Raw genomic sequence first — 24385 nt, forward strand, 5'->3', positions numbered from 1 at the left:
TATTTTTGAAATGACAAATTATAGAGATGGAGAACAGCAGTGGTTGTCAGGAGGGATGGGCAGGAGGAAGAAGGTGAATATGGCTTCCAAAGGGTAGCACATGAAATCTTTTTGATGGAACTGTTCTGAATAAAACTGAAAAGGATTAAACACATGCATACACACCCATACACAAATGAATGCTTGTAAACCCTTGTGAAATCTGAATAAGGTTAGAAGATTCTATCAATGTCAATTTCCGAGTTGTGACATTTATTATACAATAGTCATGTAAGGTGGGAAACTGGATGAAGGGTATAAGATATCATGCTATTATTTTTTAAAGCTACATGTGAATCTAAAATTATCTCAAACATTTAAAAAATCACTATATTGTTGTGTTTATTCTGTGTCCTGTCTTTCTGTGGTTCACCCATAGATGATGCCTGATTTCTTCCTTCCCTAAACAACCTTGCTACTCTCTGGGGTCCTAACAGTGGAAAACAATTCACTAAAATTGGTAGTTTAATTCTTGCTTTCCAAAAAGTCTTATTCACGGTTTAGTATTACTAAGTGAAACATGTCCCTTGGATATAAACCTACATTTGAATACTGACTCTTACACTACAGTTACCTCATTAATATGTGGGGGTAAAACTATTTCATAAGTCTATTGTGAAGCTAAATAAAATAATAGGTAAAGTACTTGGCACAGAGTAGTTCCTTAAATGTTCATTCCCTTCATTTTCCCATTAACAATCTATCCAGACATAAAAATATCAACAGAAGGTTTGGTTTTCAGTTTCTAAGATGTTTATTTGGAAAACAGGAAATGCATCTTCAACAAGCATGCTGGGAGTTGGGGATATGGTGAGGCTGAATTGGTTCTTAAGAAATATTTCAGTTTAGGAGATTATAATCATCATTTTAAACCCATGTTCTCACTCTGAGTTTGAAAACATTCCAACCATCAAAATGGTTTATAAATGTTTTAGTGTACCTTTCATGTTATTATGAATAGTGACTGGCTGCCATATAGGTGTTTAAATCTGTCAATAGCAACCAATCATACAGTAGATTGTTTCCATTCATATACCAACATATGTGTATACGTTGGATGAGTCAAGCTTTAAAAATGACAGGGACTACAATGATATAATTTCATCCATTCCATTTACCTATAAAAATACTTTTTAGTAATAGACACCCCACAAGGTAATAAACTTCAAATATATCATAAGTTTTTAGTTGTAGCTCTAATGAAGCTAAAGAGCAGTAGGAACTAAGTTGACTTAGGATTTAAAATTCACTGTAGCTTGCTAAACACAGGGTTCTGAGCAGTCTGCAGTGTGATGCACACAGACGGCTAAACTCTCTGAGAAGCACTGGCCTGAGAGAACTGTCAAAGATAGAAAGAGAAGAACCAAATGTTATTTCTTTAATAAAAATAAGAAAAAGATGAAACAAAGTCCATCTAATTTCTCCTGGTTATGTGCTCTCTTTAGAAACAGTCACACACACACACACACACACACAAATGCCAAATGTCCTTAATACTTAAGGACAAAGTCCCCTCAAACATTTTTCAATACTGGTATAAATTTGCCAAACAAATGCTTACCGAGCAAAATAACTTTGTTTCCGTTCCTTCTTCTCTTCCTTGGTATCCATAATATGTGATCAAAAGTGCAAAATATTTGGAAAATTCCTTTTTAATCAATGAGTCATAACCCTGGTAAAAAAAAAAAAAAAGAGTGACTATAAATTAAGAAGTTCATAATGGCCAATATGAAGAAAGAAGCAAAATAGAGCTACATGGCCCCAACAAATGGAAGCTAAACTTTAACCAGTGAGCACAGTCACATGAGTCATATATGAAATACAAGTGCCCCTGCAGGAAGGGGGTGGGGTGGGCAGGAAACTATAATTAGAATGGAGGTGTTAAAACTAACGAAATGAAAAGTAGCTAGAAAAATAAACTGAAGTATTTTCCTCATAATTAACAATTATTTCAAAGTGTGCTAAAGCAAAAACTGCTGACTTTGGAAGATTTTAGTCTGGCTATGCAGAAGCTAATTTTTTAAAAAATCTTTGAATTCATAATCACTATTTTCAAGCCATTAATGATGAATATGTCTCATCCACAATGATGAAAAAAATATGGATCACTTGGGTGTTTTACAAGAATGTTCTTCCTTAAAAAATAAAAATAACATCAGCGTTCTAATTTATTTTGGAAACATGCCAGCAAGTATCAATACATCTCACTTGAGCAAATATGGAAACGAAAGCAGAAAGCCTCGGGAAGCTATCCCTCAGAAAGATTTTATACGCTTGCCTCTACCTCACTGTCTCACCCATGCAACTCTCACCTCTGCTTCCCAGGAGTAATCTGGTTTAACCTATAATAAGAGGTTGTCTCCAGATCAGTCTTCCTTAAATACCACTCTCATCATGCCATGCCCCTGCTCAAAAATTCCCAAAGTCTACTTACTGCCTGGAGCACTAATCTAAATTTTCTGCATAGCATTCACCTTTCCTAAAATCTTGCCTTTTCACCCTGAATGAGTCTCGAAAAAAATTTTCATCAATCAAAATTATTTACTAATTTATTTCAACTCCATAAACAATGTAATTCACAATGCCTATTACAGGGAAGGTACTGTGATAAACGAGTGAAATGAATGAGTGAAACTCGCTCAGTTGTGTCCCACTCTTTGCGACTCCATGGACTGTAACCCACCAGGTTCCTCCATCCATGAGATTCTTCAGACAACAATACTGGAGTGGGTTGCCATTTCCTTCTCCAGGGGAATCTTCTCAACCCAGGGATGGAACCCAGGTCTCCTGCATTGTAGGCAGATTCTTTTATCGTCTGAGCTACCAGGGAAGCCCCACTGCAATAAGTATCAGAGACCAAAGATAAATAAGACATGGAAAGGAAAGGAAAGTTAGTCACACAGTCGTGTCTCTTTGTGATCCCATGGACTGTAGCCTGCCAGGGCGTCTGTCCGTGGAATTCTCCAGGCAAGAGTACTAAAGTGGGTAGCCATTCCCTTCTCCAGGGGATCTTCCTGACCCAGGAATCGAAGCTGGGTCTCCTGCACTGCAAGCATTCTTTACCAGCTGAGCTACTAGGGAAGCCCCATAAGAAGAGAGACTTGCCCTAATGGTGTTCACCATCTTGCAAGGAGACACTTAGGATTTCAGCTCTGGGATACAAACAGCTGTGGAGAAGGCACAGAGCCTAGAGGAAGAACCCTGAGCCTTATACAGGGCTCACCCCGCTGCAGGCCTCACACACACCAAGATCTGAAGGATGAGTGTGGGTTCCTAGTTAAAGGGCACAGGAAGCAGGTCTGGATGAACAAAAGCGACATGTAGACACAGTCTCTCTCTGCTGCTCCAGGATCAAATGTGAAGCAGGAGAGTGGTGGGAGCTGAGGATGAAGACACGGACAGGATTAGGGCCATGAAGACCTTTCATGTCATGCGAAGAGCTGGAACTTTGTCCTCACTGCCCACGATGTGCTGCCTGCCCTTCCGGGCACCTCTGCCAGCACCATGTCACCAAGGGCTCAGGCTGACCCAACAGCCGCCCTCCTGACAGACATCGCCGCATGGAGGGAGGGCGTGTAACACCCACAGGTTACAGAGATGGACTTCAGAGGACTGACAAGAGGGTGAACAGACTCTGCTCGAAGATATCACGGTGGACTTCCCTAGCGGTCCAGTGGTTAAGAATCTGCCTGCCAATGCAGGGGACACGGGTTTGATCCCTGCTCTGGGAAGATTCCACTTGCTACAGGGCAACTAAGCCTGTGCGTCATGCCTATTGAAGCCCGAGCACCCTAGAACCTATGCTTTTCAACAAGAGCAGCTACTGCAATGAGAGCCCGCACACAGCCATGAAGAATAGCCCCTGCTTGCTGCAACTAGAGAAAGCCCACACACAGCAATGAAGACCCAGCACAGCCATAAATAAATTTAAAAAATGATAATAATACATGATTTTTTTTTAAAGATCACAGTCTAACTAGTTGAGAGAGGGCCCACACTGAGGCCAACAGTATTTACACAGAAAGAGGAGGCGTGAGTTCAAGACATATTAAGGAGGCAAATGAGTCCAAATTTGGTGACGCACTCCATGAAGACAACATGGGACAGGAAGGAATGATGAATGCTTTCCAAGTTTCTGCCTCAGGGGCTGGATAGACTGTGACACCACAGATAAGATACGATCTACAGGAAAAGGGCAGGCACTTGGCGGGGTGCAGAAGCAGAAACAGATGAAATATCAGTTTTGGGCACACTGCCTTTGAGTACCCACGGGACTGTCAGCTGGAGACATTCACCAGATGTTAGATTGCATAAAGCACAGGAGTGCAGAGAGGGCTAGAGAAAAAGATTGAGAAATTAACAGCATATGGTTGTACTTGAGGAAAAGAAAAAACAATATGATGATAACACCCCACACATACGACAACTATGCACAAGGTCCCGTATGGAAACAGTGAAGTACACGGGCTCAACTCTTACTGGTTCATCTCTGAATCCCTGACGTAGGGCTGCCCTCAAGGGATTTACCAACCGGTAAGAAAAAATAAGATGTGTGTCCATAACTGAAATAGACAGTAACTTAGAGCTGTCCAAAATAACACCAAGAATCCAGAAGACACAAAGTTCAACTCTGAGGTAACAAAGTAAACCTTTCAGGATGGAGAGGATTTCAATAGGTAAAGAGGGAAAAGAGAAAGGATTTCAGGAAGAGAGAATGGCAGAGCGTGAAGTCTGGACATGAAAGGGCAGAGTGGCTAGGGCAGGGAAAGAAAACCACCTTTCCTTTCCATAAGTCATCATTTCAACATTTTCCACATGTTCTCTCTTTTCATCCTTACAGCACATTATGAGTTAGGCATCCTTACTTCCATTAAACTGAGGCTGAGAGATGCTAATTTCCCTAGTTCAACCCCCCCAGCCTTGGTGGAGCAGAGATTTAGATCCAGTTTGGTGCACCTTTCCATGCCTTTTGATAACCTGTGAGGCCAGAAAGCATTTGGAGATGAGTTAGGAAAAGTGGTCTGGAACCAGCAGCATCTAATGCCTCGGCGTACACTCTTCAGGTTAAGACAAATGTACCTGATACAGCGGAGGGGCAGCGGGTCAGTGAGACCTCCCACAGGACGGCCTCAGTGGACGAGACCCTGATGCTGGGAAAGACTGAAGACAGGAGGAAAAGAGGGTGACAGAGGATGAGATGGTTGGATGGCATCACCAACTCAATGGACACGAGTTTGAGCAAGCTCAGGAGCTGGTGATGGACAGGGAGGCCTGGCGTGCTGCAGTCCATGGGGTTGCAAAGAGCTGGACACGACTGAGCGACTGAACAATAAGAAACTGGAGTGGTGGGGGTGGAAGCCATGCCTTCACGAACTAGGACAGGACTCATTCAAAAACTTGCGGAGCAACAGAAAGATGAAAAAGACAGGAGCCAAGTGTCCAACTCTCATCACCTCCATTTCACATGCGGCCTGAACCCACGGGGCTGCTCGCCAGCTCTGTACCTTCATCCTTCCTGTTCTCCAACCTTGAGGTAATCTTGCTACACTTCTTCTTCCTCTGACCGGATCCAGCACAAGATTCAGTTGTGCTTCCCTGACCACTTGTGTGCCCTTCTCTCTGCCTTATAAGTGTACTTCACGTGTCACTTACCACTTACTGGAAGGCACTTGATCCTACACCGCGTGACAAGGCCACTTCACTCAGCCTCCTCAGCCCCAAACCACCAGGGTTCCCTCAAGGCAAAAACCATGTTTCATTCTCTGCTTATACTTCCCTAAATACCTAACACAGAACTAGGCGGGAAAACCACATAAAAGCTAAGCAAGGAATTAATCCAGTCCCGGGGATAAGATTAATGACACGACAGAGAGATATCAACCCAAGGATTCCTCCCAAAGTTACAGCTTTTTGGGGACTTCTCTGCCGGGCCAGTGGTTAAGATTCTGTGCCTTCACTGCAGGGGGCATGGGTTCAATCCCTGCTTGGTTTGGCAAATATATATATATAAATATAAATATATATATATAATTATTATTTGGAAATGGGGACTGTAGGTTCAAGCCAGCCCCTCTGGAACTCCAGAAAGAATTAGAACCCTGGCTCTCTGCCCTGCCCTGGGCCAGGTGGTTTATTTTAAAGTTTTGCTTCTGCATACCATCATATGTGATGATCTCTATTTATTAGATTTCCCCTCATGAATAAAAATGAAGTCATAACCACCTAATTGGAAAATTTTTATATTGCAAGCTGAGCCAGAAACTAATATTTGGTTCTAGTGGAAAAATATTGACAAAAATAAACACAAGGGAAAAAAAAAGATTAAATGATCCAAGAACTGACATCTGGTGCTGCTGCCTCTGTTTAGAACTAGTGGAGTTCTTTTTCCATTTTCTATTTAACAGATAAAAAAAAAAAAAAAATCCAAATCTTTGGTTTCTGTTAAATTTCTGGGAACTGATATATTTCTTAAACCAGATAGATGCAGCCCTTTCAGGTCTGGACACACCAACAGATTAACCAGGAAGAGATCAGCAAAGGATGCTATAAAAATGATTTGCACAGAGCACCACCCGGCAGCCTTCATGCTTCACTGAAGAACCAGAACTCCTTAAATCAATCTTTAATGGGAACTACATTCTCCATTATAAGTGGTTATAATGGGCTTCTTAAAAGCCCTTCTTCCATTTAATGTTGACTTTCTCCTCACATCAATAAACCCTAGACTCATCCAAACACTGAATTACAAGAGTCTCCTGCCTTCAGGGTACATTACAGACCAAGAAGAATGCTATGAAGGAGTACAAGATGTATCTTCTACCTAAATATTTCTTTTAGTGATCTTAAATCAGTATAGTCAATTTAAATTTAGTTCATTTTTTTTTTTTTAAATGGCATATACAAAACACTTACCCCGTAAGAGCTGTATCAAAGACAAAGTATTTTCTGTATCACCAACAAATGTTTGATGCTCCCCGTGACGCCACTTAAAAGGAACTTAAGGACAGAGCTATCAGACTCCCTAACTCCATCGAACCAGTGTGGACCCACACAGCCCAGGGTGGCTTTTTGGCTTCCCATCGAACACACTTCAGCTCCTTGCTCATTCAGGTATGACCAGTGGGGACTAGGAAAACACCAGAGCACACATAATGTCCATCAGCTGTTTTCCCAACAACATGTTTCCTATTATACAAATGAAATAATGACAACAACATGCTGTAAGGCTTGGCCACATAAGGAACAGGCCAAAATGTACCTTTCTATGCAAATATTTCCTCCTAGAAAATACTTAGACTTATGCTGAGATATGACAAGGATTCAGTCTTTCTCAAAGCTCTACCGTCATCTAAACATAGGAAGGGTATTCAGAAATACAGGTGTTAAACAAAGGTCAGAAACCTGAATACTCTAACAAGAAATCTGGGAAGAAAGACATAGAAATAGAACAAAAGCATGCCACAAACATGTAAGGGAAACATTTAGGAGATGATGTTCCCAGATAAACAAATGTGTGTCACAGAAACAAAACAGAACTTCATAGCAACAAAGAAATACAAAGTTATACTTGAATCAAGGTGATGAACAAAGACAGGCTAGAGGTCTGCCACTTGGATGGGACAAAGCCAACGGATGGCAAAATGGAGACCTCATCAACTCCTATTCCATTATTTTTTGTCAAGGGAACTGAAATTAGATCTGAAAAGAATTAAACAAGTGTGGGTATCATGACTCTCTTACCCAAAATGAGTACAGAGATTTCATCAAATCTCCTTGATACTCTAAAGAAAGATCCACTTCTGGGCTTGACAGTCACTTTGTAAGTTCCCTCTAGGAAGAGAATGTGCAAATTAGATTTCTGTAGCATCACTGGCAGGGTCAGGAATTGCTGAATATGTGGAAAAGGCCAAAAGCCTAACAAGAGGCAGATACATTTTAATTTTCAACAAAAGTTAGAAAAGAGAGTATGCAAATTACACACTGGAGAACATCATACGAATCCCCAGCAAAACTTTAGATGTGATAATTAAAGGTAGCTTGGGAAGGACTTAGAAGAGGAGGCAGTGAACCCCGAGATCCCCGAAGTTCACAGAAAATCAACCATTCAGCAGAACCACAACAACAAACAAGCAGATCCCTTTCTGAAGCATCTACTAGGGACCAAGTACGCCACTGGAGATACAAAGAGGAAGACAGCATTCACGGGCCGGGAAGCTCAGGTGAAACAGGCAACGACATCCATCAGGTGGTAAGGCAAGTGGCAAGCAGTCTGATACTGGTGGGACAAGGAACCACACAGCACATAGGGGAAGCAACTACTCTGCCAGGAAGGGAAGGGGAGTCTGGGAAATTCCACAGATGATGCCAGAGCCAGACTGCGAGGGAGGAACAAGAGTTTGATGCTGAATGCAGAAGAGGTTGGTCTCATTAGGCAGAATGAGGATGTACAAGCCATCGGCAGGGAATGCGTGGTACTCAAAGAGGGCTGGTGGTCTGGTACAGTGGGCATGTAAGGCTGGTAGAGAGAAGGAAGTTCAAGAATGGGGCCTAGCCAAACTGTACTGACCTAATTTCCCTCCTGTACACAGTTACTATTCTAGTGCAACAGGGAAATGAGGCAAACATAGTGTAACTGTACTTATAAGGCACTTGGTAAGTTTCTCTTGATCTGCTTATAAATAAGATTGAGAATGTGGCCTAGACATGAATGAATGCCTCCATAATTGGATTGATTACAGAAGCCACTGAGTCACTATACCAAGAGGTATGTGCTCACCAACTGATTGGCCTCTATCTGGAGCTGGGAGCAGACCTCCAACTTCAACCTGGAGGGAAGATATTAATAGCTTAATGCAGTGTTCTTTCTTAAGCCTTGTCCTCATTAATAAATTTACCAATGACTTGAATGAAAATATGCGCTTAATAGACTTGAATGGATAAATAACATCTGGGATAACAGCATTTCAATTCAGACAGATGTCAGCTGTCTGTAGATGAACTGGGGGTTCTACATCTGGGAGAGGTAGAACCTAGCATTACCACAAATGAATAGGACGGGCATCTATCATGTTTGGGGTGACAGTAAGATTCACATACCAGTGGTGTGATTCCACTGCTTCACAACACCTCCCTCTACCCACCTAGGTCAAAAAATAAAAATAAAAAACTAATGTCGTCAACCCAGAATAAAAAAGACTATGATGGTCTGTCCCACCCTTTTTGAGGGTTATAATATATCATGACTTTTGCATTTAACTCTGGATCTCCTCATACAGGAGAAATAGAAGGAAACTGGAACAAATAGAATGATTAAATAACCTAAAAACTAAACTTTAAGCTGTGCTGTGTGCTTAGTCGCTCAGTTATATCTGACTCTTTGTAACCCCACGGACTGTAGCCCGCCAGGCTCCTCTGCCTATGGGGATTCTCCAGGCAAGAATACTGGAGTGGGTTGCCATGCCCTTCTCCAGATTTTCCCAACCCAGGGATGAACCTAGGTCTCCCTCATTGCAGGCAGATTCTTGACCATCTGAGCCACCAAACTTTAAGAATATTAGTCAAAGGAGCTGGTCAGGTTTAGCATGGAAAGAGTTGAGAGGAAAGGATGTGAAAGAGGAGTTGTGAGGAAAGGCATTTCCCAGGCAAGAATACTGGAGCAGGTTGCCATTTCCTCTTCCAGGGGATCTTCCCGACCCAGAGATTGAACCAGAGTCTCCTGCATCTCCTGCACTGGCAGGTGGGTTCTTTACCACTGACCCACCTGGGAAGCCCTAGAGGAAAGGACAGTTATTTTCAAATATCTCAAGGATCTTATCCAGTAGAGGATTTAAGCTTGTACCAACAGACCCTCAAGGGTCTACCTAGAACCAGGCACTGGGTATTGAGAGAGAGGTGTCTTGACTCAACATAAGGGCTTGATGCAAAGAGCTGCCTCCAGAGAGAGCAGCTTCCTAATCTCCATAGATGACAGCACAAGCTGGACCACTTTGGGGGGTGGCTGTGGACTGGTAGATTTCAATTCTACCAAACATCAACATCCCTCACCTAATAAATACAGCTGACCTTTGAATAACAGGGGTTTGAGCTTCGTGAGTCCACCTATATTCAGATTTTTTCAGTAAATATACTACAGTATCACATGATCTGAAAATACGAAAGAACTGCATGTACAAAGGGCCCACTGCAAGTTATACAGATCTGTTTTTAACCACACGGAGGGTCAGCACTCCAACTCTCACAGTTTCCAATGGTCAATTGTATATAAGTATTTTATAACATGCCCTTTTTATAATGCTGATATGAAGTTGATAAAGAATATAACCCATTTAACACAATTTTATGACGGTGATGTAATGCCTTAAAGGAAAGTAACTGATCACAGGTAGCTCAATATCTAAATTCCCAGGTTTCAAAAATCAATATAATGCCAAAAGACAAGTAACTTATAACAGGTAAGTCATAAGTGAATAATTTACAATAATAAAGTAAATTCTCAAGCACAAGTTCATTAGAAGATACAACAAATGCTCAGATGCTTATACCACCACAAGTTTAGCTATAGGTGAAATGAGATCAGAAATAATTTCATAGAGGGAGGGGGCATATGTATACCTATGGCTGATTCATGCTGATGTATGGCAGAAGCCAACACATAGATAGACTAATATTTTTAATTACTTTTTTATCAAAAATTTTTCATGTCAAAAATTCCTTCAAAGCTGAGATTTTAGAAACTTCACACACCTGAGTAGTTCTGTTTTCAAGATTCTCTGTGCTTTACCTGACTAAGCCCTCTGACTCATGTTAAGGCAGCACAGCACCTTTAAAGGGGCTTCCCAGGTGGCGTGAGTGGTAAAGAACCCTCTGTTGATGCAGGAGACCTAAGAGATGTAGGCTGGATCTCTAGGTCGGGAAGATCCCCTGGAGGAGGGCATGGCAACCCACTCTAGCATTCTTGCTTCGAAAATCTCATGAAAGAGAAGTGTGACGGGTTACTGTCCATAAGGACACAAAGAGTCTGACTGGACTAAAGCGACTTAGCAGGCAGGCACCCATTGGAATCCAGACTCCAGCATTTCCAAGGTGTAGAGCCTTGAGCAAGTTACTCAATTTCTCTAGCTTCCAGTTTCCGTATCTGTGAAAGGGTTGATCTAGGGGTGAAATGTGTCCAAGAGGTGTTCATCAAATCTAGCATCCCATGGAACGGAAAATTCTCTCCACTGAGATTTCAACAAGCCCAAATGTTCCTGTGTTCATGAAAATTACACCTATCTTCATCAGCGCCTGCAGAGTTGGATTCAAAATTGCCCCTAAACAGACATGTTAGATCATGAACTAACTCAAGCCAGGCAGCCCAGGAGAATGTAGAGATGAGAGCAAGCAGCAACAGTCAAAACATTTCCGAACATTAACCATGCGCACCAGATTTTTTTGTTCAATGCTGTCATACACACAGTTTAATCTTTATGACTCTGTGGGAATTCATTTTCTCAATCCTTTTTAGATAAAGAATCCGAAGTTCAGAAAGGTTAAAACATTTATTCAAGGTCAAACAGCCATAACAGTTGGAGCCAGAATGATCAGCTTTGTCAGACACCAAACTCAGAACCATTCATAACGGATCTCTAATGTGAGTCTGTAACACTACACAGGACTTTCACATCAGTTGCCTGGTTCTTCCTGGCAGTTGGTTCTACCCACCGTTAAAAAGAAGAGGGTGAACACCAGCTTTCTTGTCATTCATTCTTTAGGACATTGATTCTGAACCACATTCAAGTTAGTCATTGCTACTCATTAATAAATGCACTGCAGTAAACATGTTCACCCATTTAATAAACATTTACTGCTTTCAAAAAGCTAACTGGAATGCACATTCTCTTACTTCATTAAATTAAGTGAAATACCTCTTAAATATTAAGGACTGAAGTAATGATATAACTGACTATGCCAGAAATATATCCCTTGGCAGTTGGCATATTTTTTGTTTCTGTAGATATGAAAAGTAATTGTCTGCCAATCCAATTATTTCTCCACTGAAATTAGTACACACACAGCATCAGAATTTAAAAATGGAATTTTGATCTTTCAAAAAAATTTCCTTATTGATTTTAAGTTACAAAAGTCCCTTTTTTTTCCCTAGGGACTAAGACTGATGATTCTTTTTAGAACTGAAAGTTATGATTTTATAAAACTTCTACCAGAGATCTTTAATATATTGCATGCATTTTCTCATTAATACTTAAAAAGATATAACTATTTAGTCTTAAACAGTTTTCTATCTGTACACAAACACAAATTAAATGGGAAAAATATACAGAAAGTCATGTAAAAAGTTATCGGACACAATGAAAACAGAACAGTCTGCTCTGCTGATTTCATGTCTCTACCAGAAAACTTCCTCTTTCTCACCATTAGTCACTATTTATTGGGTATCTGCTCCAGGCACATGAGTGTCCAAAACCCTCAAAAGTTGAAAAAAAAATCTGATGCCTGCAATGTCATGAGGTGATTTCTAGGGACACCCCCTATTATTGCATCAGCACTGAAAGATCACTTCAGATCACCTCTAAGGTGAGTCCAAAGGTGGCAGGCTCCAAACAGCAGCAACAAACAAATAGGTGAGGGACTTCCCTGGTGGTCTAGTGGTTAAGAATCTGCCTTGCAATGCAGGGGATGCGGGTTCCATCCCTGGTCAGAGAACTGGTATCCCACATGCTGCAGAACAACTCAGCCTGCGTGCCCCAACTAGAGAGTCAACTCAGCCTAGGTACCATGATTAGAGAGTCCCTGCACTGCAACAAAGGATCCCATGTGTCCAACTAAGACCTGACACAGGCAAATAAAAAAATAAACATTATTATTAAAAAAAAAAAAAACACGTGACACGGGAAGAAAAGTTTGTCTTCAGTTACTTCTGGCATTCATTTTAATATTATTAGACAGACTCACTACTAAAATCCTAGGATCTCTGGTCTATTTGCATTTTTTTTTTTTTTTTTTTGCAGTTATCTTTCTAGCCCTGGCCCAAAAGGAATTTTAAAAAAAGAAAAAAATTCCAGAGTCTTCTGGAGTCTCTATCTACTAGGTATAGAACTCAAGCCTATTCCCCAAGGCCTCCCAGAGAGTAGGCACCAATATCATTCACTGCATCAGTTGCCTTTGCTCATAGCAAATACCATCACTACTGCAGAGGTTCTGGTCTTGTAGCACGCCCCAACTCTTGGAATTTTAGGACAGGAATAAGCATGGGCAGTGGTTACTACTTCTATTTCTTCTTCTTCTTCTTCTTCTTCTTCTTGTTACTACTACTATTATTAGGTGAGAGTTAGGAAACACTACGAACAAAGCTAGAGGAGGTGATGGAATTCCAGTTGAGTTATTTCAAATCCTGAAAAGTGATGCTGCAAAAGTGCTGCACTCAATATGCCAGCAAATATGGAAAACTCAGCAGTGGCCACAGGACTGGAAAAGGTCAGTTTTCATTCCAATATCAAAGAAAGGCAATGCCAAAGAATGCTCAAACTACTGCACAATTTCACTCATCTCACATGCTAGTAAAGTAATGCTCAAAATTCTCCAAGCCTGGCTTCAGCAATACGTGAACCATGAACTTCCAGATGTTCAAGCTGGTTTTAGAAAAGGCAGAGGAACCAGAGATCAAATTGTCAACCTCCGCTGGATCATCGAAAAAGCAAGAGTTCCAGAAACACATCTATTTCTGCTTTATTGACTATGCCAAAGCCTTTGACTGTGTGGATCACAACAAACTGAGGAAAATTCTGAAAGAGATGGGAATATCAGACCACCTGATTTGACTCCTGAGAAACCTGTATGCATGTCAGGAAGCAATAGTTAGAACTGGACATGGAACAACAGACTGGTTCCAAATAGGAAAAGGAGTACGTCAAGGCTGTATATTGTCACCCTGCTTATTTAACTTATATGCAGAGTACATCATGAGAAACGCTGGGCTGGATGAAGCACAAGCTGGAATCCAGATTGCCAGGAGAAATATCAATAACCTCAGATATGCAGATGACACCACCCTTATGGCAGAAAGTGAAGAAGAACTAAAGAGCCTCTTGATGAAAGTGAAAGAGGAGAGTGAAAAAGTTGGCTTAAAGCTCAACATTCAGAAAACTAAGATCATGGCATCTGGTCCCATCACTTCATGGCAGATAGATGGGGAAACAGTGGAAACAGTGGCCGACTCTATTTTTCTGGGCTCCAAAATCACTGCAGATGGTGACTGCAGCCATGAAATTAAGAGACACTTGCTCCTTGGAAGGAAAGTTATAACCAACCTAGACAGCATATTAAAAAGCAGAGACATTACTTTGCCAACAAAGGTCTGTCTAGTCAAGGCTATGGTTTTTACAGTAGTCGTGTATGGATGTGAGAGTTGTACTATAAAGAAAGCTGAGCGCTGAAGATTTGATGCTTTTGAACTGTGGTCTTGGAGAAGACTCTTGAGAGTCCCTTGGACTGCGAGGAGATCCAACCAGCCCATCCTAAAGGAGATCAGTCCTGGGTGTTCACTGGAAGGATTGATGTGGAAGCTGAAACTCCAACACTTTGGCCACCTCATGCGAAGAGTTGACTCACTGGAAAAGACCCTGATGCTGGGAAAGATTGAGGGTAGGAGGAGAAGGGGACGACAGAGGATGAGATGGTTGGATGGCATCATCGACTCAATGGACATGGGTTTGGGTAAACTCTGGGAGTTGGTGATGGACAAGGAGGCCTGACGTGCTGCGGTTCATGGGGTCCCAAAGAGTCAGACACAACTGAGCAACTGAACTGAACTGAAACTGTTAGATGGATCTGAATCAGGGTTAACTGATGCAAACAAAACCAATGAAATTTGATGGATGAAAGATGTAATAAATGGAATGCCTTTCCAAAGAACATATAGGCTGTAAACACTAGTTTCCAAGAATTAAATCTGAGTGTCTTTTGAGACAATCAAGAGATATAATGCTCACTTTACCAGGTAAATTGCCTACTAAGTTTGCCTACAGATAAGCAAAATTGCCTACAGCTAAGTTGCCTACTTGTTCCAGTAAGGAAAAGCCACATGCTTCTTTGTTTTCATGTGGACGGTATAGATAATTGAATGCCCTATTCAAAATACACTGGCATACACTCATATGTGTGAAAATGCCAGGTAAAAGATAATTGATTTATCACTCTTTTTAATATGATTTCAGTATATTTACATACAAGTAAACATACAATATAAATGTACAAGTGGCAATAAACAATTTACACTTACTCCAAAATTGTACCTTGTCACATACTGACAAGCCATCTCTTCAATGAGTAAGCATTTATAAAGAACCTGTTTTATGCCTACCACTGGACTATGTATCTGAAATCTATGCATATAAAGAGGACTCAATAAACTAAGAAAACTTTAGTTTTTAACAAGGAAATAAAACTGACATAAAGTAATCAGAAAAAAAAGGGGTATGATAAAAAGTTGTGCCAAATAAAACTTGTTTCACACAGAGAAGTAGCAACCAAAAGAAAAGGGCCAGGTCATATGGGCCCGTGTTCCTAGGGAAGGTGTGTAAAGTGACCAAAAATAGCCATTCATGGTGGTAGTTCAACGGTGCTACCCAATAGACAGTCATATTTGTAATCCAGAAAGAGCTGTATCCTTAATGAAAAAGTTCTCTATCAGAGCATGCTCAAGAAGGCTGAAATTCCACCTTCCTCTCAGATATATGGGACAAAGATGGAGAGAAGCCTGTACCGCTTTGGTTAGCATAGTATAAAATGTGATAAAAACGCAAACATGCTTTCAGGAAGAAGACAGGATGAAAACTGTCTTCAGGGCAGGAAAGCTGCCCAACCCAAAGTTAGACCAGCACTGGGAGGTACTGTGACTCCTTCTTCAAGAAAAAAATTATGCATCTAGCAGTCAATACTAATTTTCCAAGAGATCTGGTTAAGAAACCAAGTGTATGGTTTAAGTATGCTTTCCTTTAAAGGTTTATTCAGTTGTTTGATATAAAAATTCTTGAAGAATTCCAAAGAAAAAGGGCCCTTTGGCCATTTGGCCAGACTGGATTGTTGTCCTCAATTATGTACTCCTTCCTTGTAACAGAATTACACACGCACACCTTCCACTACGCCACTTAGTGGTGCTTTGCACCAGCATACAGAGCACTCTTCTCTAATCCAGTTGGCCATGTGGCTTGTCTTAATCAACAGACTGAGGACAAAAAGTGCACCCATTTCACCATAAGGCTCTAAGAGGCCTGCAAGTTTCTGCTATCAGAAAAGTACATCCCAGGTAGCTACCTTTCCTTCTTCCACACGGGTCCCAGGATGAAGACCTATGGAACAGACCTGAGCTCCTGTCTCAGCTTTGGAGCCCAGCCCAGCCCTTCTGGACCCAGTCAATGGTTGCAAACCTGCAGATTCACAAATGTGAAATAAATATTTGTGTTTCTGAGACACTAATCTTTGGATGCTGTTAGGCAGTAGTATCTGGCTTCCTTGGTGCCTCAGATGGTAAACAATCTGCCTGCAATGCAGGAGACCTGGGTTCAGTCCCTGGGTCAGGAGGATCCCCTGGAGAAGGGAATGGCAACCCACTCCAGTATTCTTGTATCACAACAACGAAACAAAATCAACACACCTTTAGAAGTATCCTGAGCCACAAATTACTTTGTGGATTTTTACCAAGAAGATCAAAGCCACACAGTACATATTACTATCCATAGGCATAATTCTACCAAGGTCAGGAATACCAAAGCCCAGAGACAGAAGCAGTCAATTAACAAAAACAGCCAAGAAAGCATCCCTTCCTTCCAGTTCTCATTTATCCCATAACCAACATGCATGGCTATGCAAGTTTAACTATAAGAGGACATCACTTAACACCAAGCGAGACTTATGTACATCTTGGTACATTCATCTATCTGTGTGTTAGTCGCTCAGTCATGTCCAACTCTCTGCAACCCCATGGACTGTAGCCCACTAGGCTCCTCTGTCCATGGGATTCTTTAGGCAAGAATACTGGAGTGGGTAGCCATTCTCTTCTCCAGGGGACCTTCCCAACTCAGGGATCGAACCAGGGTCTCCCACTCTGCCAGCAGATTCTTTACCACCTGAGCTACCAGGGAAGTCCAAAAGTGAGTGTTAGTCACGTCCGACTCTCTGTGATCCCATGGACTGTAGCCCCCCAGGCTCCTCTGGCCATGGAATTTGATATTATTTATCATCAGGGGTTGAATTGCATCACTGCACACCCCACAATCCCCCCAAATACAGCGAAGTTGTATCCACTGTATTTCAGGATATGACCTTATTTGGAAAGAGGGTCATTGCAGATACGTTCAGTTGAGATGAGATCTCATTGGAGTACTGTGGGCCTCTAATGACTGGCGTCTGTATAAGAAGATAGCCATACGAAGATCAAGACACACAGGGAGAACACCACATGAAAACGGAGCAGAGATTAGAGTTAGGCAGCGATAAGCCAAGAAATGCTAAAGGCAGCCAGTGAATCACCAGAAGCCAGAAGAAGCAAGAAAGGATCTCTTTACAGGTTTCAGAGAGATAAACAGCCCTGACAACACCCTGATTTTAGATTTCTACCTTCCGGAATTGTGAAACAATGAATTCCTGTTGTTTTAGGCTACCCAGTTTTTGGTACTTGTCAGAGCAGCCCTAGGAAACAAATTCACCTGTCTTAAACCTTACATACTATAACTGTTCCAAAAGGATACTGCATCAAAAATATGACTTCCCCACCAGGTCTATTCTGCCACTTTCTCTTATACTTTAAAGGAAACCTGCACATGCAATTGAGAGCATTGGTAAATACAATTTTGAATATTAGAGCAGAAAGCTCATACAGTTAACATTTGTACCCAGGAGGTAATTCAAGTACACTTTATTGAGTAGTGGACTAAGAACTCACCTAATTATCAAGGAAAATTCTTAACAAAAAAGGAGTTTTGAAATCTTCTGAGGATGTAGCATCAGCATGTATTCTGGCACTCTTACCACGCTTCAGCGATTTTCGTCTAACAGCCCATGCCGCTAGGTTTCTCACACACACTGGTGCTATCCTGTGCCATTTTCTAATGAATGGCACCTCACGCCCACATTCCTTTCCGTCAGACTGTAAGCTCTCAAAAGGCAGGGAGTGTGCGGTATTTTACACACATGACCAAGAACCAGAAAGATGGGCAAAATGAAGATGGAGCAGAAAACTCATAAGTCATCGCCTAAGAATGTTATCAACACAGTCTTCTTGTGTTCCATCTGTGCGCATGTGGACATTTTGCTAGAAACCTGAAGGGCATAGAGTGCTACAAAACACAACCCCTTATCAGCTTAGGGGTTCCCCTGTAGCCCTTAGGGCTTTCCTTGTGGTTCAGACAGTAAAGAATCTGTCTGCAATGCAGGTAATCTGTCAGCTTACTGTAGAACTAAGCTATAAAGCAAAGTGAAAGTGCTAGAGGAACTTGGTGGGCTACTTTCCATGGGATCACAAAGAGTTGAATACTTTCACTTTGCTTTATAGCTTAGCTCTACAGTAAGCTGATAAATGTGGAAGTATTAATCGCTCAGTCGTGTCCAACTCTTTGCGACCCCATGGACTGTAGCCCGCCAGGCTCCTCTGTCCATGGAATTCTCCAGGCAAGAATAATGGAGTGGGAAGCCATTCCCTTCTCCAGGGGATCTTCCCAACCCAAGAATAAAACCTAGGTCTCCTGCACCGCAAGCAGATTCTTTACTGCTGAGTCACTGGGGTGAGCTATAAGCTATAAAGCAAATCTGTATTTAATTTGTAGTACAAATCATTAAGTGCCGAAAGAAAATGAAATTAGGGGTAGAGTAGATGTCCTAGAAAGTGTTGATGGAATTAAGTATCAACCTGGTAAGAATACTGGCTTTCAAGGAAGAAATGTATGAGGAAATTCAGATAGAGCAGGCAGTCAAAAGCCTGAAGGCAGGAATTACCACATGGTTGTCAGGGTTACTGAGAAGCCTTCTGATCCTACTAACTTGCTGAGTGTATGCAGGTGGGGCTAGGGAGATAAGGCTGGGTGCCCAAAATGTGGAGATGATATAATGCCAGGATTCAATGCCATCATTGCCTAAGCAGCATTCTCTGGCTTAAGTTTCCATGAGAAAGCCACCACCATGAATATCTCATAAATCATTTCACTTGGTCTACTTGAAGAACTAGCCTTGAGGCTGATCTATACATAAAACAAGCAAGCAAGCTAAATGCAAGAAAATATCAAGCAGATGGCGTGTGGGTGAACATGTGGAGGAAGTGAAATATTAGCAGCTTTGAAAAGAGGAAGAGAAAGTAAAATATGTCAAAATGAATATGCATTTTATAAAGGAAACTCAAGAATATAAGTCCTATGATATATTAATTTCAATTATTTCTAACAGTCATCATTGTAATATTTATGATAAATAAGTGTGAAATATTTCACAAATAAAATGTGAAAATGGAAATTGCTATATACCATTAACGGGGACAAAAATCTCAATATTTTGTCACTTCCCTGTCTTTTCTGCTATGCAGCTGCATTTATAAAGCAAATTAGGGTCTTTTTGTATATATAGTTCGGTATACTATCTCTTGAAAAAAACTCCAATTTTTACAATATCAACCTTGCTAATAACTAATACTTATATAGTTGCTTATTCTGTGACAGAATTTCAAGGACTTTATATATATTAACTTATTAGCTAATTCTCAATACAACATGAGAGGTGGATACTATTATTATCTTCATTTTACAGATGAGAAAATCAAAGAGAAATTAACTTGCCTAAGTTCACCTACTTGATAAATGGTGAAATAGGACTTTAAGCCAGGTAACTGGCTCCAGCATCCTCACTCTTAACCTATCTACCATACCACCTGCCTCCCAGAGACAATGTGCTTATCACTGAAACTAAGCTTCATGTCTGACTTTTTTAAGGATGTACTCAGAACAGAATCATGGCAATCCATTCCAGTATTCTTGCCTGGAAAATTCCATGAACAGAGGAGCCTGGTGGGCTACGGTCCATAGGGTCGCAGAGTTGGACACAACTTAGCAAGTAAACAGCAACAGAATTGAATCACGGGGGCCAAGGGAGTCTATCAGCTGAACTGCTCTCCATCAAAGGCATAATACCCCCATATAACCTCTTACCACCTGTGAAAAGGGAAATGACCCAACCTCATCATTGTTATGGACTTCTACAATCTAATTATAATCTGCAATTCTTTGATGCAATGAAGGTGAGTATTTTTTCACATTTTGGCCATCTGTAGTTTCTGTTTTGTGAGCTTTCTATTCCCACTATGTAGATTGTTTATGTCCTCCATCCCCACCCCCAAATTCATACACTGAAAACCTAATGTTCTAGGTGATGGTATGAGGTAGGATATTGAGGAGGTGATTAGGTCATGAGGGATCCTCCCTCATGGAATTAGCACCTTCACAAAGGAAGCTCAGAGAGATGACCAGCCCCTTCTACCATGTGAGGACACAAATAAGAAGCCCATGAGCCTACAACTCAAAGAGGGCTCTCACTAGAACCTGATCATGTTGGCACCCTGATCTCCAACTTCCAGCCTCCAGAACTGTGAGTAATAAATTTCTGCTGCTTATAAGCCATCTAATCTATGGAATTTTGTTATAGCAGCCCAAATGGAATCAAATGATTCCTTGCTAGAATGCTTGGTACAGTGTGTTCAATTGAAACTATTTTAGAAGATACCAGAGGGTTGCTAACTAGCTGTTTCAGTGAGAGCCTATAGATAGGCAAGTACCTCAGGGGAATCACCAGGACCCAGGGATGAAGGCTCAGCTGTAAACACCCGGGGCTGTAAGGACTGAGCAGGCTCTCCCAACAGACTAACAGCCTGAGACTGTGCTTTATACCACACAGCAGGGGCTGTCCTTATCCAAAGGCTGGCACAGTCATTAATGGTACTCGAGATACTCAATTTCTCATATCAACATGTCTGGGAACACAAATCAGTAAATGTGATGTTTGCTTATAAGTATGTGAAGGTTGCTCAGTCGTGTCTGATTCTTTGCAGCCCCATGGACTGTAGCCTGCCAGGCTTCTCTGTCCATGGAATTCACCAGGCAAGAATACTGGAGTGGGATGCCATTCTCTTCTCCAGGGGATCATTCGACCTAGGGATCGAACTTGGGTCCCCTGCATTGCAGGCAGATTCTTTACCATCTGAGCTACTAGGGATGTTTGCTTAGTGAGGTCAGAATTACAGAAGGAAAATGAAAGCTCTCAAGGGATTTCACACCTACGGAGCAGTCTCACAAACTTTTCCTATTTTCTACATGGCTAGTGCAGTTGGTGATCAGAATCATCCATCCACTAGTCAGAGGATTCCACCGGAACAGTGCTGAACCAAAGCTATTAAATTCTTACCTGCTAAACCCTCTGTTAATCAGTTAACAATTTACCTCAGGCCAGGCACTCTGCAATAAAATCGAGCACCTAGGACACCCTCTGATTACCTGGCTTGGAAAGAAAACTATCACATTTGCATACTTACTTAGGCCACTTCTTAGGAGTCACTTCTCAGGATGAGCTACTGTCTCCAGACGGTTCATGTCATCTATCAGGACTGATGGTTAACACTTTCGATTTTTTAAGGGTAACCCCATACTTGGAGAGTTTCCCTCCTTTATGTACCAGCTACAGAGGCAGACGCAATACACACACACACATGCACACACATTCTCTCTCTCTCTCTCTTAGGGACATAATAAATATGGAGGGTTTTTTTTTAAATGAGTGTTAACACAAAGTTTGAGAAGAGAATTAGTAAAGTAAGTAGGGATACATATGAACATGTATTTTACTGAGCGTTGGGCAATGAGTAATAGAGGAGAGATGACTAGTTAAATAAAGCTTCAACCTTCAACCTTCAATTTTTTTTTGGACCCATCAGAGCACGTTATCCAAAATCACAATTATTTTTCTACTAGAAAGGCAGTTGTGCTATTGATGAGAAATGCCTGTTCCCAGTATGGACGCCTACTTGCTACACTATATGTAGAAGGCTCCATGAGTTTCTGGAATCTCAACCAAAAATGGTCCATAGAGATGACACCAGAACTAAGTGTGGCCTGCTAATGAAAATAGTAGGACAAGTGTTCCTCGCAGAGGAAATGGCCTGGAGAAGAAAAATCATATGCAATGCATGTGCAGGAAGTGACAAACAGTTCTGTGTTACCAAAATAGAGATTCTGAACTTGGGGTCTGTAAACAAGGACACGGAGGCAAAGCGGTGTGTTCATTTTCTGATGAGACCACGAGCCTTCATCAAATAGTTTTTTTTTTAAGTATCCATGGGGATGGGGAGGTGAGTTAAGAAAAGCTATGAGCCAAATGCATGACAGGGAGGGGAAGGGGACAAAAGATGAATTCCTCAGGGGCCACAAGACCAGGCTGAGTCATGCTGGACTCCTTTCTGTGCAGACTGAGATCCTTTAGCAGAATGAAAAGGGATGTGTAAAAGGAAGACTGGCTGAAATACAGGCGAAAGTGAAGTGCAGGCCACAGTCCAAAGCATCTCAGAAGCCAAACAAGAGCAGTGGGAATGGAGAGAAGGGAATCAGAGAAACGATAGGAGACAAAACAAGCAGGCTGAATACTCATGTTTGGTTATATCAATGTATGCACAGAGTATCTCCAGGAGGATTCTTAATTAACTGATAACACTGGTTGCCGGTGGACAGGGGAGGCAAGAAAGAGGATGACAGGGCATCCTTCCCACTGTTTACCCATTTGTACCTTTTGAATCACACAAAGATAATGCCTACTATAAAAATAAAACATTTTTTAAAAAGACATGGAGCTTATCATAATGAGATACCTCTATTTAAAAATTTAAATTTTTCTCTCCAAACCCCCTCTCAGGGTTTCAAGCTACACTTCTGAATTTAGATTATTTTTACCTCAGAGGCTCCTGGACTGCACCCATGACTGTCCCTTTGAGAAGGGCCAGGGTAATAAATGTATGAAACTGAAGTGGACATAGTACAGATGTAAATAAACAACTATTTCCCTGGTTACATTCAACCAACTCAACACGTAGTTGTCAAAATACCAGAATGAAGAAAGTTTGATCAATTAACTCGGGGAGCTCTATCTTCTCGATTTTAAGATAAGAGGCTCAAAGAAGAATCCCTGTGATTTACTAAAAACAAAGATAAATCAAATAAATTACTGATGTGAAAAAGATCAGATGTGAGGTACAGTGTGGTGACTGTTAAGCTAATGTAGGCTAACCCTTTAGCCTATACTAGCTTTTTTTTTTAATTAAATAGAATGAATCTCCAGTTTAGCCTAATAACAGCATATAATGCAGGCACTCCAGAAATAACTGACTTAAACTGAATGGTTTGACCAATTTAAAATAAGCCAATAGCAGACATAAATTTAACAGTTAAAAAATGAATGGATCTTAGCTTTGCAAAACTAAATAAGAACACTGTTTTCCATTTGGTCACATAAGCTCAAATATACTAAACCTGCAATACTTGTTCAAAGCGTATTTAATGGAATCTATTAAACTTATTAATCGAAACATACTGTGTCCAAAGATCAATTCTGCAAATGTTTCCATTCATTGGTTTTATGTTTTATATTTTGCCTTGTTCTACAAAAGATGTTGTGAGTCAGCTTAAAATAATAAATTCAATAAAATGGGAAACTCTATTAGGTAAAAAAAATCAGAATAAGAAAAAAAGGTAGAACAGAAACTCAAGACCAAAGGGAGAGTTAGATCATCAATATTAGCTCACAGGTTTTTACAGGGTTATTAAAATTAAGTTGCAAATTTGACTCTGTGTTTCCTAGTTGCAAAGCAGAAAGGGAAACTTAATCGATTATCTAATTCTAGTTCTGCATCATGAGAAGAAAAAAAGAAGAAGAAAAAAAGACACTCAATAATTATTCAGGGGAGGTAAAGCTTTTCTTTGGCATTTAGAGTTGAATGGAATTTCTTGCATGAGTCTTCAAATAGGAGCTGTAGAATGAACTATGATCTTAATAACCACATCTCTTAAGTAACTTAACAGTAGGTTTCTTGTGACTGTCTTTATTAATAGAACACTTCCTTGTGAGCACAATTTGGGGGGAGGGGTGCAAAGAATGCAAAACAAAGTAAACAAAGTACACAGTTTCTGAAGATCTGGCTACACACCTGGCCTAACACCTAGAACTGGAGGGGAATGGGTAGACCTCATAGCCTTTGTTCATATAAACTCTCTATATAAACATTTCTTTCATATAAGCTTCTGATCAAATTTATGAGCAGACAAGTCATAGTCTC

General features: G+C 41.0%; 1 protein-coding gene across 30 annotated transcripts in view; it reads right to left on the minus strand.

Annotated features, from left to right (window-relative positions):
* The window catches only part of NCOA7 (nuclear receptor coactivator 7), a 173830-nt gene that overhangs the window by 145677 nt on the left and 3768 nt on the right, over positions 1–24385 (minus strand). For all 30 annotated transcript variants that reach the window (XM_081529824.1, XM_081529839.1, XM_081529822.1 and 27 more), the window contains exon 2: positions 1601–1711. In XM_081529824.1, the coding sequence (XP_081385950.1) occupies positions 1601–1650 (50 nt within the window). In that variant the 5' untranslated portion in view covers positions 1651–1711. The remainder of the gene's footprint in view (positions 1–1600; positions 1712–24385) is intronic.

Source organism: Giraffa tippelskirchi, chromosome 9 (genome assembly GCF_054371585.1).
Source record: "Giraffa tippelskirchi isolate mGirTip1 chromosome 9, T2T-mGirTip1v1.2.pri, whole genome shotgun sequence".
Lineage (NCBI taxonomy): Eukaryota > Metazoa > Chordata > Mammalia > Artiodactyla > Giraffidae > Giraffa > Giraffa tippelskirchi.